The sequence below is a fragment of the Astatotilapia calliptera genome, chromosome 17 (assembly GCF_900246225.1).
Source record: "Astatotilapia calliptera chromosome 17, fAstCal1.2, whole genome shotgun sequence".
NCBI lineage: Eukaryota > Metazoa > Chordata > Actinopteri > Cichliformes > Cichlidae > Astatotilapia > Astatotilapia calliptera.
The window spans coordinates 19,394,001-19,411,696 of record NC_039318.1 but is presented as its reverse complement, the minus strand read 5'-3'; the positions used below and the strand labels follow the sequence as shown (position 1 = coordinate 19,411,696).

Below are 17,696 nucleotides of genomic sequence, written 5' to 3'. Positions count from 1 at the left end.
GAGTCATTGATGGGCTCTTGGAAGATTTTTTGGTTGACAACTCCTGGGAATTTTCACTACTGTTGCAAGTTTTGTGGATAATAGATGTCACTGTGGTTCACTGGAGTCCCAAAGACTTGGAAATATCTTTGTAACCTTTTCTACACTGATCGATGTCAGTGACTTTGGTTCTTATTCATTTCTTTATATCGTGGCATTATGTGTTGCTTTGAGATCTTTTAGCTTACATCAGACAGGTTCTCTTTTAGTGATTCAATAGATTTGGACGTAATCAGATTTAGATTTTTTTTCTATGATTAATAAAATACTTAAGTTTACAAAAAAACAGTGGAAACATATACAAGGCTGGATGCAATCTAATTACAACTCGTGGGGGCAGCAGTGTGAATTAAGAGACGCAGTCTGCTGAGAATTGAAAAGATGTAGAAGAAGCAGCCCCGTTAAACCTCGTGAAGCGGGAACTGACAACTCGCCGCTATGGACTGGTAAAAACATTATTTTTAAGCGTTATTCAGCAGTTATACACATTTTACTCTTATGTATGGTTAGTTGGGCATGTGTCTGGTGATTACAGACCATTGGCCTTTTATTTAGTCCACGAGTGTGCTAAATTCAGGGACTTCAACTTTGCTAGCTAACGTTAACAATGCTAACAGCGCTAATGCTGCCGTTCACAGTGAGTGGCGATGCTAACCGGCTAAATGCTCTGGTTTTGGTACAGTTGACAGTCGGTAACAAGAGCTGCTTTCTAGGGTGAATAAAATAAGAACTAGTGGTTTAGTAGAGCTGTTAGCAGCCAGTATTTTGGAAGAACTACTGCAATTAGGGAAGTATTACGTAAAGATAGATTTACGAGGTTATAACTGAACTACGTTAAGTGTTATAAAGATTGCAGTATGTTGTTGTTTTATGAGTACTAACTTTTGATATGCTCTCGGCTATATATATCGTGGCAAAATTGTTTGCTGTAGTTGTTTTATTTACATTGCATGGGTTCACACAGAACTGTGACGCTTCTTGTTAGTTTAGGCACAGTTAAAGCCAGTGACTAAAATTGTTTTTTAAAGAGAACCGTCGGGAAGTGCCACGGCTTTTTGTGTTGAACCTAACAGTAACCTTTGACAAGTGATTAGAAAATTAAATTGTCTTTTGTCTTCTTTTGACTGCTTCTAGTAATTTAAAGATTTACATATAATGTCAAGAACAAGGTTGATGTCCAGAGCTGTGGCAGCTACAGAGAGATAAAGATGATGAGCCATACCATGAAGCTCTGGGGAAAGAGATGCTGAAGCTAAGAAGTGAGGTGATTAAAAAGCAAGAAGCAATATGGCTTCACGAAAGGGCAGGTTTACAGGATCTTAGTGAGACCTGCCAAAATGTATGGTTTGGAGACGGTGGCACTGAAAAAATAGGTTGTCAAGCTGAAGTGACCAGGATGGACAGGATTAGATACAAGGACAGCTCGGGCTGAGATGGTTTGAACATGTGCAGAGGAGGGATGGTGCATATATTCGACAAAGGATGTTGAAGATGGTCTCTGGAGATTCACGGATGGTGTAAAGGTGGACTTGGAGAGGAGAATTTTTGGGAAAGGATGACGGGTAGGGAGATGATCTAATATCGCAACCCCTAAAGAGAGCAGAGAAAGAAAAAAAGATGTAAATTCAGTGATGTAAAAGCCTCTGAACTGCACATACATTAATATGTTTATAATTCTCTAGGTAAGGTGCTTTCATGTGCTTCATCTTGTCCTTCAGGGCTCAGAGTGAGCTGCCGTCTCCGGTGGTTCGAGACGACGAGGTAACGGTTGCTGCCCGCAGGAGGAGGAAGAAAGTGGCCTGTATCCTGCTGCAGAAAGACTTTAACCTGATTCCTGTCCAGCCCCTACACCAACCCACTCAACCCAGCAGCTGCTGATGGGTCTTTTAATAAAGGGGAAAGGTGGAAATGTAGCTGCAAGCTTTATGGTACATTCACCTTTCTAAAATGGGAACAGGAACCTGTAACCCTACGATTTAAACTGTGATTTGTCCCGTCTTGTCCATTTTAGATGGTGGAGTCTCAGAATTGGAGGGCTTTATAACCTAGTTCAATCAATGTTGGTTGGTTTGGAGTGCTTCATTTGGTGGAGCTTCCACACAAATGCATAAACACAGTCCAGGTGGGACATGGTGTATGGGTTGGATTATAAATGAGCTCCCGTTGGTGTGTTATTGTATGGTGCAGAAATTGTTGTGATTATTGAGTCATGGTTAAGATCTGTAGTATGAAGCAAGTGCAACAAATCCTAAAATCCCAGCAAGAGATTCTGGGTATCATGATGACGATTATCAGCAATCTTTCTTGATCGTTTTTTTTTTTTAAATTAAAAAAAAAGTGGATTTTTTAAAATTTCACCTTTCTAATGCAATAAACCGACTGATTGCCGCCTGCATCTGTGTTTAATATGGTGGCATAAGTAGACTGGAAGTGCTTAATTTATCTGGGGTTTTGTTGTGTGGAGCTGTTTGCTACAGTGTTCATTGATAAAGTAGAAGCTGCTTGTTTTCCTGACTGTTGCTGTCAGTCCCATCACCCGGTAGCGGCAGCCCTGTCATTTCCACAGTGACACCAGCCCGGCCCCTGCTCAGGAACACACCTGCTTCACTCTTCAGACAGGCGGGTAAGACACACACTCACTCTCACTCTACAGGTATCAGAGGCATTTATATTTGACTAAATCTCCACTCTCTTCTCATTCATCTGTTTGTCTCAGTTACTCCCAGAGTTCCAGATGTTTCATCCATTTTGGCCCCAGGAGGCCGAACGCCTCGATACACACACACGCCCAGAAACGCACTCAGCAGTCTGGTAAGACACACACACTTCTCTATTGATGTATATATATTTTGTTAAATAAATGAAAACGTGAGTTCTTTGCACTTCCACTGTTTTCCATGACACAAAGAATGGTGTCTTTGTGTCAGTGATGTCGCAAACTTTCTTTAATGTGAAAATACAGACAGCAGAAAAAACATATTGATTAGTGTGGGTTTTGTTTAGGTAGTTAAGTTGTGATTGGTGGAAATGCTGTCGTCACTAACCCAAACAGGCCAGCTGCTGACCAGTTAGCTTGCTCAGATACTCCAGACCTTCAGTGTATCAGTTTTGTCAAACTCTGCTTGAACTTAATGATGTATTACTTACAATCATATTTATGTTGAACTCATTGCCAACTCCATAATGATGCTCTGTGTGTGTAGAATCTGGACGACAGTGATTGGACTAACAGCATGTACACGTCGCCTGTTTCGGGTCTGGAGAACACGAGTTTCTTCAGAGAAGATATGGGGAACCTCAGCTCAGCTCTCCTAAAGGAGGATGACCCAGGAGAGGCTGGTGAGCAAATCACCTGAGCATGCCCAGTTACTCTGCAGGTGTCTTGTTGTTCCTGCTAACGCTCCGGTTTTTGCTCCTTTAAGCCGCTGCCAGTCTTTTCCCAGAGTTCCTCGGGGCTTTTCTGAAACACTCTTCCTCTGCCGTGTTTGAGCTGCTGGATGATTATCAGGCGCTCTGCCAGGATAAGGTAGGCGAGTTTGCTTGATGTGGTGTGAAAGCTGTGCTGTGCTAATTTTAAATGCTCTCTTGTCCTCCGTCACATGCCTTAAGGTGGATGTGCTGCAGTCTGTGGTGCTCAGAGCGGGTCAGAATAGTAAAACAGCTGGCGTCCGTTGGCTGCTGCAGCAGGAGAACTGCACCTGGAGGCTCATCACCTCGCTCTACAGGTACCTAATTCACTGATTCACTTTCTGTAACTAATTGGCTGTCTGCTCAACTTTCAACAATCAAATGTGTTCATGTAGAGATCGGGTCCAGTTGGCGCTGGAGGATGACCTCATGACAGACATGGTTGTGAGTAACGTATTCTGGATTGTTTTTGGCCTCTTTTAAAACTACAGAGCTCTAGCTTCAGTAAACAACACAATCACAGCAGGAATCTGAGTCTTCTGGAAGCTGCAATGATTACCTGTTTGTGTTTGTAGGTGCCCAGCGAGAGCGAGAAGGTTGTAGTGGAGCAGCTTTTCCAGAGAGATGCCGTCATACGACAGAGCCAGGTAGCTAACACACGCACAAAAGAAAGAGTTACAGTGATGAGGGTTTGCAGGTTGTCTAGAATAGAATAGAATAATCCTTTAATTGTCCCACAAGGGGAAATTTGGGTGTAACAGCAGCAAGAAAGACACATATACAAACAAGACACAGAACAGAAACCTACACAATTTATATCAAGGACAATGGTTACCAAAAACAGAGTACTGTACCGTTATTAAATTAAATAAATTTAAATGAAATTAAGAGGCAAACTCTGGTTAAAGTGTGAATCGATTGATAAAATAGTGCAAGTTACAGCGCTGATGTAAACCTCTGTTTGCTGGGAGCAGTTTTGATTGTACAGTTTGAGAGCTGCAGGGAGGAAGGACCTGCGGAAACGCTCCTTCGTGCATTGAGCATGCAGCAGTCTGTCACTGAAGGAGATCTGCAGTTCAGCAACATTTACATGCACGGGGTGGGAGACTCTGTCCATCACAGAAGTTATTTTGGCCAGAGTCCTTTTGTCTCCCACTACCTGCACTGGGTCCAGGTGCATCCCAGAACAGAGCTGGCCTTCTTAATGCGTTTATCCAACCTCTTCCTCTCAGCTGCTGATAAACTGATGCTCCAATATACAAAACTAAAAAATGACAGATGCCACCACAGAGTGATAGGTCTTTAAAAGCACTCCCTGGACTCCAAATGACCTCAGCAGGTAGAGTCTGCTCTGACCCTTCCTGTAAAGAGCATCAGTGTTGTGGCTCCAGTCTAGTTTATTATTCAAATGAACACCCAGGTACCTATACGAGTCCACTATGTCAATGTCCACTCCCTGGATGTTCACCGGTGTTAGTGTGGTGGGGCTGCGTCTGTGTCTGTTCTACAGGGCAGATTTAATCATGGATTAGCTGCAATAGGGTTACATGATTTCTGTCTTTTTGTTAGATTTTTAACAGTAAATCATTCAAAGATGAAAATGGTGAGTTAACTTGGGTCCTTCTGGATCCGGCCTGCACCATTAATGAGTTTATCTCAACTCTCGGGACTTGTGTAGCTTATTGATCTCAACCCGACCATCCTGTGCTCCTGTACAAAACTAAAGTGAACCTGTACCACATGAAATTAAAGCTGTGTACTTACATTTCCATTGTAGCAACACCAAGTCTTTAGGATCTTTAGTATTGGTGGTTGTGGTTTACTTTATTTGTTTTAATTCATAAGAAGCCCTTTCCCACGAGTACCTGCTCGGCTCAGCTCAAATCTTGGTTTTTAGGGTTTTCCATTAGGTGGTATTACCTGGTACTGGGTAGTGGTGTTTTTTTTTTTTTTTTTTTTTTTAGTAACCTACTCAGCCGGTGTTCCAGCTGAGCCGAGTCGATCCAGAAATGTGACGTCAAGAGTAGGGCTGGGCGATATGACCCAAAATTCATATCTCGATATTTTTTTTAGCTGGATGGCGATATAAGATATATATCTCGATTTTTTTTTCTTTTTTTTTTTTTTTTTAAAGTTTAAAGTTTTAAGTTAAGAGCAAAAAGAGATTTATAGTCACACTGTGTCCCAGCTCTCACACGGGCACTTTTATTTACATACAGCGTAGATGTACATGAAGAAATTACTCAAAAATAAATTATCAGCATTTATTAAATAATCATGGTCCATAAATAAAAGAAAACAATGTTGTTTTTGTGCATAACAAAAATAATAATAATAATAATAATAATGGATACTTTATTGATCCCCATGGGGAAATTACTTGTTTTTCTCTGCATTTGACCCATTCACTCAGTGAAGCAGTGGGCAGCCCACTAAGCAGGCGCCCGGGGAGCAGTGTGTAGGGACGGTACCTTGCTCAGGGGTACCTCAGGGTAGCCGTTAAGTGGATTCGAACCGCCGACCTTCCGATCATGGGGCGACCACTTTACCTACTGAGCTATCCCTGCCCCAAAAAGCTCACAATTGTGCAGTCAAAATGTAAACTAAAAGACGGCGAGCATAATAACAAAGACAGATTTCACAGCTGCACCACGTCTCTGAACAGGTACCATTTGTGGTCCTTATACACACACAGTACGTATCACTCCGCGAGGCTCCTCCTCGGTAGCCGTAATCCTCCGACAATCTATCAAGCGGTGCAGCTCCGTAGCTTAGCAAAGTCATATTAAAACATTTTTTGACAGATTGCTGAGCGCTGTGTACCACATAAAATCGGTTTGCGGTCAGTAAGCACAACCAGAATTCATACATAAGGCGCACTGTCGATTTTGAGAAAATGAATGGATTTTAGGCCGTGCAGCCCCTCCGGGCTGCATGTCGTTAGCGCGGTTAGCTCGCTAACACGTTGACACCGTCCAGCCCCACGCACGGGGCGATCCGAGTTAACTCGCTATTTCCGCTTTCATCTTGTCATTGCCTGCAGGTGAAGCTATGGGGGAGGGGGAGTTGTGTTCAGTGAAGGAGAGGCGAGGCCGAGTAACGTTGCGTAGAGACAAAAGTGGACGAGAGAGAGAGGCAAACCTGCGGCTCCATAAGTATAATTATAAAGTAACATAGACTATATCGATATAAACGATATTGTCACATCTTGTATCTCGTATGAAAATATATTGATATTTTTTAAAAAACTCGATATATCGCCCAGCCCTAGTCAAGAGACTGAATGCCACTAATCGGACAGTCAGTGTCGTCATGGTTTTGTGAATGAATAAGCGTGGAAATTTTGGTAAAGTCTTTTGATCTTGATGGTATCTGGACTCTATATTTCCTGTGATCTAATGAGCTGATTGTAAGGCTAATTGTTTCCCTGGTGGTTGCTGTGTTGCAGCTGGTTGTTGATTGGCTGGAGAGCATTGCCAAGGATCAGATTGGAGATTTCTCTGATAACATCGAATACTACGCCAAAAATGTGTGCTGGTGAGCCCCTTTGTTTATTTATGAAAGCATAAAGCCCACATTGTTATGTGCATTAAAGTCTTCGGTGGGGTATTTGTGTTTTAGGGAGAATACTCTCCACGCACTGAAGATGAGAAGGAAGAGCGGCACCACCTTCACAGTCCCTCTGGTCACTGAGCTGGTGAGGCCTGTTACTGCAAACATAATCACATAATTTCTTTGTCCCCTATGTTTCTGAATGTGTTCATAACGTTTGTGTGTTTAGGACCCAGATGCCCCCCTCCGGCAGCAGCGCCCCCTGGCTGATCTGGACAGAGAGGACGACGCCCGGCTGCTGAAGAACCTGTTCACACTGATTAGAGCGGGGATGACCGAGGAGGTGAAGAGACATTGAGACGCACAGCAGGGGATAGAGGGGCATCAATAAACGAATGTTTTTATTAAAGTTCACCTTCCAGACAAATTCAACTTAGTGCTATATAAGACTGAAACCAGTCTTGAAACTCATTGCTACCCGGAGTGGGAACCGTAGTCTCAGGTTCACGCTCTAATTCTCATCCCAGCCTCTTCAGTCAGGGTAACAAAAAATCAAAACACACTCAGTGTTTTCTTTAAAAGCTGAAACAAGTCAAGCTTTTAGTTGTGTTTCTCTCTGCTATGATCCAGAAAATATATAAGCTCTGAAGGATTTCCACCAGGAAAGCTGTAAAGCCCGGTGGCTTCAGGGTAATCAGAGGCAGATAATTTAATAGTGCACTTTATTGGTGTCGTGCTGGTGCTTTGGGAGATCCTCCATGATGTCTCAGGTAAGATTATCCTATCTCTTAGGTGCACCATAAGGACAGGAAAGCTGAGAGGAGCTTGGAGCACATAATGAAAAGTTTTGATGGTCTCTGGTGGATGCTGTGAAGTTTCATTTGCTGTTCATTTCTTCAGCGGTTTGTCTTTGTGTTTTTTCAGGCTCAACGGTTGTGCAAACGCTGTGGTCAGGCCTGGAGAGCAGCAACTCTGGAAGGCTGGAAACTCTACCATGACCCCAACATGACCTCAGGTACTGTCTAGAGATGGCACGATACCACTTTTTTATGTCCGATACCGATACCGATATCATGAATTTTGATATCTGCCGATACCGATATGAATCCGATATAGTGTTTTTTAATCAATAAAACTGTTTTTTAATATCTTGCTGCATTTTGTATAAGTTCATAGTCAAGTTTAAATAAACAACAGCACTAAAGCTATTCTGTTATACCTGTGTGTAAAAAGTACACTGCGCCCAAAATATTTCATAGTTCAGCAACACTGATCAATCTAATAAACTTAAACCTGCTCCATCCTCCCTATTCTGGTATTTTAAAGAGTACTTAGCAGAAATATTAAGCAACCTAACTAATAGGGTTGCAAACTACCAGCAAAAAAAAATAAAAAATAGGGAACCACCCCCTACCCTCCACTTTGTGATGCTTAATCGATGTAATCAACTTTAATTTGATGCAGTGTGAAAAAAAAAATGCACAGAAATAAATTATTTTTTCAAGAATAATTAAATAGATTCAACATCTTTCTTCAACAGAATTGCAGACTGCACAGATGGTACTTTCCCAAAGGAAAAAGTACTATAGCTTACTAGGGTATATTAGACTTAACAGTTACTATATACAGTAATGGACTTCTATACATTTTACATCAGATTAAAACTTTGGGTGTAAGATTCAGATAATTATTTATTAAAAGCTAGACATTTTAAATGAGAATAAGAAAGAAAAGTATGTCTTTGTGCCCCCTTTTCCCTGTTAATGCCCTATCGGCCCCCTTGGCTAAACTTTGCTAAATCCGCCCCTGCACAGTTACCAGCCGTCAGCTGCGTAGAAAAAGATCCTTGAGTAGAAAGTAATATTAAATGAATTCTAACAACAGCTGATCAAGCTTAAACGTGCTGCTGTTGTTCAGCCGCTGGTTTCCTCTTTCTGGTGCAAAGTGGGCCAAAAACAAACAAGAGAGACGGAGTCGCGACAGAAAAGCCGATCAGCTGATCATTAAGCAGTTGTTAAGCTTAACGTGGGAATGCTTTACAAACATTCAGAGAGGAACTTACACACTTGCTTTACTTCTCTCTGGGATAACTTCCTTGGAGATGAAATGCTGGTTTGGTAGCGAGACTACAAATACACACAGCCGCTGTATCACGTGACCACACTGCTCCGACGTGCTACGGTTATGAGACGAGTTACGCCATGTCGCAAGTTTTGTGAGGTGCTTTTTTGATATTTAATGGATCGGATTACATTTTTTATTTCTCGCCGATATCCGATCCAGTAATTCAGGTCAGTATCGGACCGATACCGATACGTAATATCGGATCGGTCCATCTCTAGTACTGTCTGGCCCCAAAGTAACGAGCACAAGGAGTGATGTTACTTAAGTTTAAATATCTGTGCTCAGCCATCCAAAGCAACGAGAGAAATTCTGTAAGAAATCTGAGCCTTTCTGTTTTTCAACATAATGACACAGAAATGCTGCTGTATGAAAGAGCGGAATCTGTCAGCATGACAGAGATTAATTGGGAATAATCTGTAAGGAAAAACAATGTAAAATTACTATTTGAAGTTCAGGAAGCTTATTCCCCAAACTGACCTGTATGCATAAAGCAGAAATCTTGTAATTCACAGAAATAGCCCTTTTTGCCCCTCGGCTCTGAAAGGCTGATGGAGTGGTGACATCACCCTGCTGAGTGAGTGCAACAACTCGAGAACGAAGTGATATAGAGCTCAAATTAATAGGGGCTTCTACCAAAAATCTCAGACTGGTTTGAATCTCAGTGACCTTGACTTCAAGGTCAAAGGTCCAGTTTTTTAAAAATCTTCTAAATGTGATAACTGAGGAGCAAGGTGACCTAGGAGGCTGACAGGTTGTGTGTGTGTGTGTGTGTGTGTGTGTGTGTGTGTACACACAAGTTGTTTTAAAAAAAAAAATCTGTGGTAGATGGTGAAATAACATCTTTCTGTCTTTATGCCATTTAGTTATTTACCTATTGCTTAATAACTTTGGTGTAGTGTGAATGGCCATTGGGGAGGTCTGAAGAAACTTAAATTTGACACACCTGCTTTAATTGGAGAAAGGAAGAGGAACCACCATGATAATTACAATTCCTGAAGCCTGGGCTTGCTGCTCACAGTGATCATTAACTGTATCCATGTTTAATATGTACATCCACCATTGTAACAGCATTTATGACAAGAAATAAGGAAACGCAACAGGACCCTAATTAAAGGAATTTCTGGGACTTTTCCCACCTTTTTAAATACAAAGTATACCTGTACGATCCTTCTCTGAATGACTGTCTATTTGTCCTCTTCTCTCTGCAGGTGGTATCGAGTTGCAGCCAGTTGAAGGAAACCCACAAAGAGGGATATGGAAGGCCTGCTGCTGGAGAATGGCCGAGGAGGTACGTCATGCATTACCAAATGTGTGAGAAATAAGAAGGCTGAGCTTGTGTTCAGTCAAGCTTGAAAATGAGAAGAATAAAGCAAAATAAAATGTGTGTTTTAGGAGCAGTTAAACAGATATGAGAGGGCGATCTATGCCAGCCTGAGTGGGAACCTCAAACCGGTAATATAACCAGTTTCTGTGTTAATCAGAAATCAGCAGCTCAGAGTCACCTCTGTGTTTACGGTAAGTCGAATCTTAGATAATGGCAGACCTGACTGTGTGTGTGTGTTTGCGTGTTAGCTGCTGGCAGTGTGCGAATCGTGGGAGGACTGCGTGTGGGCGTATTTCCGAGTGATGGTAGACTCACTGGTTGAGAAGGATCTCATGTCTTCGGGTATGGCTCATCATGAGGTGGAGACGTTACCACGGGAGTACCTGGAGGCCAAGTACGACACACACAGAATAAAAAAAAAACAAAAAAAAAAAAACTGCTTCGTCTCTGATCTACTGCCTCCTCTTGCAGCTGGACCATGGAGAAAGTGTTTGAGGAGCTTCAAGCATCTGAGTCGAAGGTAAAACCGGTTCTAACTGAATGTGATTGGTGGGACATATTGAAATTGCACAGCACAGTAAACCAGTGTTTGTTTGTTTGTTTGTTTATTTTTCTGTGCGCAGAGGGTGCTGGAGGAGACGAGAGAGCATTATCATGTCATCCAGAAGTTTGTCATCCTGGGGGACCTGGATGGTAAGACCAGCTCTGACCCGATGGGTCGCATCAAACATGTAAGCTCCAGTTTCTCATGAACCCCTTTGTTTGTGTCTCATTCAGGCCTGTTGGAGGAGTTTTCCGATTGGCTAACTGCATCTAAACCCCTCCCCTCGCACCTGCTGCGCTTCATGACTCACCTTGTGCTGTTCTTCCGCTCCTTGGGTTTGGCACTAAAGGTAAAATTCACGTTAAAGGTTCTTACTGGTCATTTTATGAGAAATTTTTCGCTTTAGCCTGTATTTAATTTATAGATACTGAGAGCTGATTGGATCTGATGTAATGTAACTTTAACCTCACTTTTAAATAGGGCTGCTCGATTATGGCAAAAATGATAATCACGATTATTTGACGATATTTATTTAACCCTTTAAGACCTACCATAGAACCAAGTCCACCAGAGCTTATATTATTTTTTTACATGCTGTAGTGCCATTTGTGGGAGCATTTCAAGTTGCTATACATCAATACAACTGTTATAGCCCATATTTTAATAATATGTATGCATTAAGTCCATAGTAATTACATAAATTGCAAAAAAGTGCAATAAACTACAAAAAAAATTGAAAATTGCTTTTGTTTTGTTTACATATATTTCTACTTGGAGAAATTTAAGAGGCTTATCCCTCAAAACTTTAAATACAATAAAGTTGCAAAAAATAGTTTACAACAACAGGAAATTTATTTTGAGTGTCTTCATAGTTTTATTTTGGAGATACAGCAATTTTTATACACTGCAGGAAAAACAAAAAACAATCCTATGATGCAAATTTGCAAAGAAAACAGCAGGTGCATCATTTCACTGTGGGAAGTGTTACGAACAGCTGATAGGAACGGCAAAGCGTGTTTCTGGAATATTATGTTTTTGTTCCTGCAAGCGATTTTTATGCAATTTTTGCAAAGCTATATGTGGAACGAAACCGTGACCGAGGACAAGCTGATGGCATCAGATGTAAGTACAACTCCTCCGGTTTCATATGCAAAACAAATTATTGCGCTAGCTTACACGGTTCAGGTTCTACAGGGATTTAAAAATAGTTACGCAAAACGGAGCGTGCTGCTCTGACCGGCTTTAAAGGGTTAACAATGACTTTAAAAAAATAATATAAAATAGTGTGCAACACCACTGAAGTTTTTTTTTTTTTTTTTTTAAACTCTCTTTTCAACCAACGGCAGTCACTCTTCTCCAAATAACTTCTGCTTAGCTTTCCGAGCTTCCCTCGGGTCCTCTTAATCAGCGGTCTCCAACCTTTTTTGCGCCACGGACCGGTTTATGCCCGACAATATTTTCACGGACCGGCCTTTAAGGTGTCGCGGATAAATGAGGGAGGGGCTAATAATCGGCTCAGTCATTTTTAATGATCGTTGAAAGCCCAGATTGTAATCGTGATTAAAATTCGATTAATTGAGCAGCCCTACTTTTAAATGTATCTTTCAGCTTCTTGCCTAAAGTAAAGAAGACAGAGCTGACAAACTCTCAAAGAATAAATAATTAATCAACAAAACTGCAAACAGTGAATCACTTTTTCATTTTTGGTCATGTTTCCAGCCTTTTTTTTTTTTTTTTTTTTTTTTTTTAAATACAAATTTTGAATTTTGAGTGTAAAGAATTGAGCTGATTGGGTGTGAGGAACACTGTGGAGTCCAACAAATGGGCTTTATGTTTTGTTTTGTTTTGTTTTTTTATAACCCCCCAAATTCCTCAAACTCTCCCCAAATCCTAAAAAATTCAGGATACAAATCTGGAGCCGCAGCAGAACTTCAATACCAGCTCATGTGAATGAGGCGTTCACATCGAGGATAATCAGTTTGTTTACGGGTTCACATTTTTAAATGTCGTGTTCCCGCCTCTCGCCTCTAGGAGGAGGTGTGCATTGATGTGGTGAAGGCGTACGTCTCCCTTCTGATCCAAGATCAGCAGACAGACCTTGTGGCAAGCTACGTCGGCCAGCTTCCCGCCGACCTTGCAATCTCTCAATATGCTGCGTTCCTGGAGACCGTCACCCAGCCGGAACTCCGCCCCCGCTGCCTGCAGCTCGCCATTGAAGCTGGTGAGACAGACACACACTGAGGTCAGTAAGAGCAGACCCTTTATCACTGAAAGAAAACTGACCATGTGTGTGCATAGGTCTGGATGTTTCTGCCGTAACCAAGCTGGTGGTGGAGACTGTGAGAGAGACAGACGACACAGAGTTCACGCACCATAGCCAGACGCTGGAGACGGGAACTACGAAGGTAACGACCAAAGTGTTCACTTTGGATTTAATTTCTCTTATGAGGTCATTCCAGTAATTTGTCTAAATTATAACGAATGTAACTTTGCACACGTGTGGGAATATATTAGGGCAGTGTTTCCTAAAGTAGGGGGAGCGCAGAGCCATTGCATAGGGGGGGCAGTATAAATTTAAAACAAAAAGAATGCTTGGACACGGCTAGCATAATGGACAGGGTTTTGATGGGGCTTCCACACAAATGCAAAGCAGAAGATGAACGAACCTTTGCCACATGTTTCCAAACCAACTTCCTTTCAAGCCAAAGACTAGAAAATATGGTGACGCATAGCTTGCCTTTGGCTTCACCTGCACCTGCATTTGTTTCCCCTGCTTTAGGAGCATGCACTGGGCTGTCCAAATCACGGACAAACAGTATCCCACATTCTTAATTTTTAGTTCACAAACACTTCTTATAATGAAATTTTGGCGATGTTATCTCTTTATACAGGAAAGTTACAGTGGGATACAAATAATATCAGGCTGATCCTGCCACAATTTGTTCCCCCGGTTAAAATAACAAACAGTATCCCACAGCTGTTTGTTTTTAAACCCATTTTGCACAGAGACATTTTTTGAAAAATGTATTGATAGTAGTGTTGAATAGTATTACACAGTAAAAAAACAAAAAAACATCAACAAACAACTGTACTTAAAGTAATTACACCATAATGATGGTTTGTTTTTCTGTTATGTGTGTGGTTGGAGGATGTGCTTGTGTCTGGGATTTTCTTGTGTATATTTAAAAAAGAAAAAAAAAGGGGGGGGGGGCTAGCAAAAAGTTTAAGAACCACCGTATTAAGCCATGTGTCACAACTTTGGTTTAAACCTTTAAAAACTACATAAAATTTTTATATGTGGAACATCTTAAAGGTAAACTGCCTTATTTAGCAGAGGTATGCAGAATGTTCCAGTGTTGGTGAAATGTGTGGAAACGGGAAAAGATATTTAGGGCCACTTGCACAATTAAATTCAGCAGCCATCACGCACCATGTCTGGAGAGTGTGTGGTTTGACTGTTATGAGAGCTTCACGCTCTTGCAGGTAATTCTGCTCTTGGATCTGAATCCTTCCCGCTCGACTCGACTGAGTTTTCACAGAAAGTTACCTGCGAGAGAGTGACTCTGCAATGAATACCTGCACCCTTGAAATTATTTAATTTGCTAAGGTTTTTTTTTTTTTTTTTTCTTGCATCGAACTTCTGACATAAATATTATTCCATATACACAAGTCTGCTGAGTCATTGATGCGCCGTATCTCCACTTTTCAGAAATAGAATACTTACATAATTCCCTTTAGGGATTATGTATTTTATGGCAGTTTGTTTGGAGCTGGCCTATATCAAACACAAGCAGAAACAATAGTATGAAGTTCAGAGAGATAACAGGAGAAATTCACACAGCTGCAACAACGTCTGTTTCCGTTTGACGAGTCTGAATGATGTTTTCTCTTCAAGCACGTCTTGATCAGACCAGTTAATTTAGGGTCCATATGAACAGTGATCTTCTAATCCAAGTGTTCATCAGGCTGAAGATGTTTTGTTCATGTAAACATGGCTGCAGTGATGTTGTGCTCTGATAGGAGGACCAAAGGAAGATTGATGTCATTGATTGGCTCCTGTATGACCCTGCCCACCGAGCTGAGTCCCTGAAGCAGTCAAATGCCATCATGAGGAATTTTTTGGGTACTTTTTTCTTTTAGCTGTTTATTTATTGATGGTTTTGTTTGTTCCAATTAAATTGCGATTTAGTGGTCAGCTGACTTCCTTCGTCTGTCGTGCCTTAGCTCTGCAGAAACATGACGCAGCCAAGGCGGTGTTCTCTAAAGTCCCGGAAGACTCGATGAGGGAGATCTGCTCCCAGTGGTCAGGAATCAGTCAGACCACGCCGCTTCCTGCTGAGGACGAGAATGCCATCAGAGAGCACCTGTGCATCAGAGCCTATCTGGTCTGTTAGCAACACCTCTCTTCATGTTGTTTTTATAACCCAGTTCACTGAGATGTATTGGACTGAATGTGTGCTTTGATGGTCCTGCAGGAGGCCCACGAGGCGTTCACTGACTGGTTCAGACACAGCAGTTCAGCCCCACAGAAGCCGGCACCGGCACCCGAGGCCAAATTCACTGAGAGGGTAGCCAATGAGATGAGGGAAAAGGAGTACCAGGTATTTTTTTTTTAAATTTATTTTTTATTTAGTTATGGCATCAGTGTTTAAAAATAAAAACTTTACCACTGCAGATGTTCCACATGTGCATTGTCTGGTTTTTCAGGCCTCACTGTCTGCCTGGTCCTGCCGTCTGGATGCTTTGACGGAAGATGTGAAAGAGAGAATCTACAATGTTCTGCTGTTCGTGGACGGAGGCTGGATGGTCGACAACAGACAGGTTACTGCTTAAATCACCACACACAAACTCTAAAAGATTAATTGAGGAGCATCAGCTACATTCATAACATGACCATGTGGTAATTTAATATTTGGTTGGTTGTGTTTTCAGGATTCGGAGCCAGACTCAGAGCGCAGCCACCAAATGGCAGCTTTGCGCTCTCTGTGTCTTCCACGCCTTAGCTTGCTGCTGCTCAGCGTGCTGCAGAGCTCCTCGAGACACCAGGAGGCGCTGCGGCTCGCTGACATCATCTCGTCTGACCAGCACTGCCTCTACCAGGTAACTGAAGCCTGCATGAACTTCCGACTGTTAACTTATGTTTTCTTTGTCAGGGTATTACTCCAGGAAGCAGGTTTAGCTATCAACTGAGTTTGTTAATCCTGAGTTGAAAGGAAACTTTTTTTGTTCCAGAAAGAGAGTTGACTTCAACTCTGAGTCAATTACCATGGGAGCAGACAGGTTTTCTTCAGCAGGATCTTTTTCTCTGACTCCACCCCTCCTGCTACACCTGAACCGCCTGACTGACACTTATTTTCTCATTCATGAAGTCGCTGTCCAAGCCCAGAACAAGGCCATCAGATGATTTTACAAGCACTGGAATCCCATGGAGATGTGTTTAACATGCACACTTTTATAATCATTCGTCAGTATATGTGGACAGAGACATTATTGGACAGTGATGCCGCTTTCAGATTGTCTGTGCCTCTAAAATATTTACATGACTGAGAAACAAACAGATCTGTGCAAAGCTACAGATCACACTGATCAGTGATCTCAATGATCAGTCATTGATCGTGTTGTACTTAGTCAGTGATGGAAAAATGTCTCACAGCTGACTAACTGGAAAACGAGGCAATGTGGGATTTACAAATTTATGCCTAAGGCGCATTTACCGGAGTGTGCCAGTATTCTTACTTGTATTTATTTAGTGTTGTCCCTCTTGGGTTACAGCTGATTATTTACATTTAAAATCAAAAATAAAATTAGGATTCCATCTTCAGCTGATGAAAATTAAAGTGGGGTAAATATGGGGTAATATTCAATATTCCTCTAAAACGACCCGTTGCCATGGTGAATCGTGGTATTGGAGGTCCATTTATGATGAAGATTTTCTTTCCCTACTTACGGACAGACTTAACTTGGGGTGAACATACTCGGAGTTGATAGATCATATTCACATCAGCTGTACTGGAACGTGAAACTCAAGTTTGTAGAAATTCCTGGTTTCTGTTTCTTTGTTTTAACTCTTTGTTCCTCTTTGCTTGCTCTCAGGTGTTTTCTAAGGAGGAGCTGAGGAGGTTTCTGCAGAAACTGAGGGAGTCGTCTCTCGCTCTGTTGGACCGAGGAGTCGACCCGCTGGGCTACGAACTGCAGCCATGAACGAAGAAACACACACACATAGCAGTGTTTAAAGCGCTGCTGATTTTTGTTTTGTTTTTCGATTGTCTGTTTTTTGCAAAATAAAAAAAATAAAAGCCTGTTTCCTGTAGTGCCTTGTGTATTTTAATTAGAAGCAGTAGTACACGAGAGCTGCCACAGGTGCCAATTTGGGTTTTTAAAATTAATATATGTACATATAAACAAATTCTTTATTTAAAAACTATACAGTTATTTATGTTAGAAATATTTCCAAACCATGTGCTACTGGGGTAAAATATACATCAACCTCAAAAATATGACTTGATTGTAACATGAATACTTTTACAGCCTCCACTTCACCCCACACTTCCCACAGCTCTGGGTCATGTCAAAGAAATTAATAAAGCACGATCATATGTATAATTTTGAGGTAAAATAATTTCATAAAAACAAATTAGCAATTTACTGATCTTTTAACATGTCCTGCTAATGTAGACTGGCCTTTATTTTGAAATTAATAATTTA

General features: G+C 41.5%; 1 protein-coding gene across 1 annotated transcript; it reads left to right on the top strand.

Moving 5' to 3' along the window:
- Nucleotides 1–270: 270 nt before the first annotated feature.
- On the top strand, nt 271–17,244 carry nup107 (nucleoporin 107). The gene is made up of 27 exons (XM_026146144.1): nt 271–485; nt 1,758–1,840; nt 2,567–2,662; nt 2,756–2,850; nt 3,243–3,378; nt 3,462–3,565; nt 3,649–3,764; nt 3,843–3,891; nt 4,023–4,094; nt 6,896–6,984; nt 7,069–7,144; nt 7,229–7,342; nt 7,924–8,014; nt 10,332–10,411; nt 10,516–10,575; nt 10,696–10,841; nt 10,919–10,967; nt 11,071–11,140; nt 11,225–11,340; nt 13,023–13,212; nt 13,290–13,396; nt 15,012–15,114; nt 15,216–15,376; nt 15,467–15,592; nt 15,699–15,812; nt 15,924–16,091; nt 17,085–17,244. Exons 1-27 carry the CDS (start codon nt 478–480, stop codon nt 17,190–17,192), a joined length of 2,727 nt encoding a protein of 908 aa, XP_026001929.1. The 5' UTR covers nt 271–477; the 3' UTR covers nt 17,193–17,244.
- The last annotated feature ends 452 nt before the right edge of the window (nt 17,245–17,696 follow it).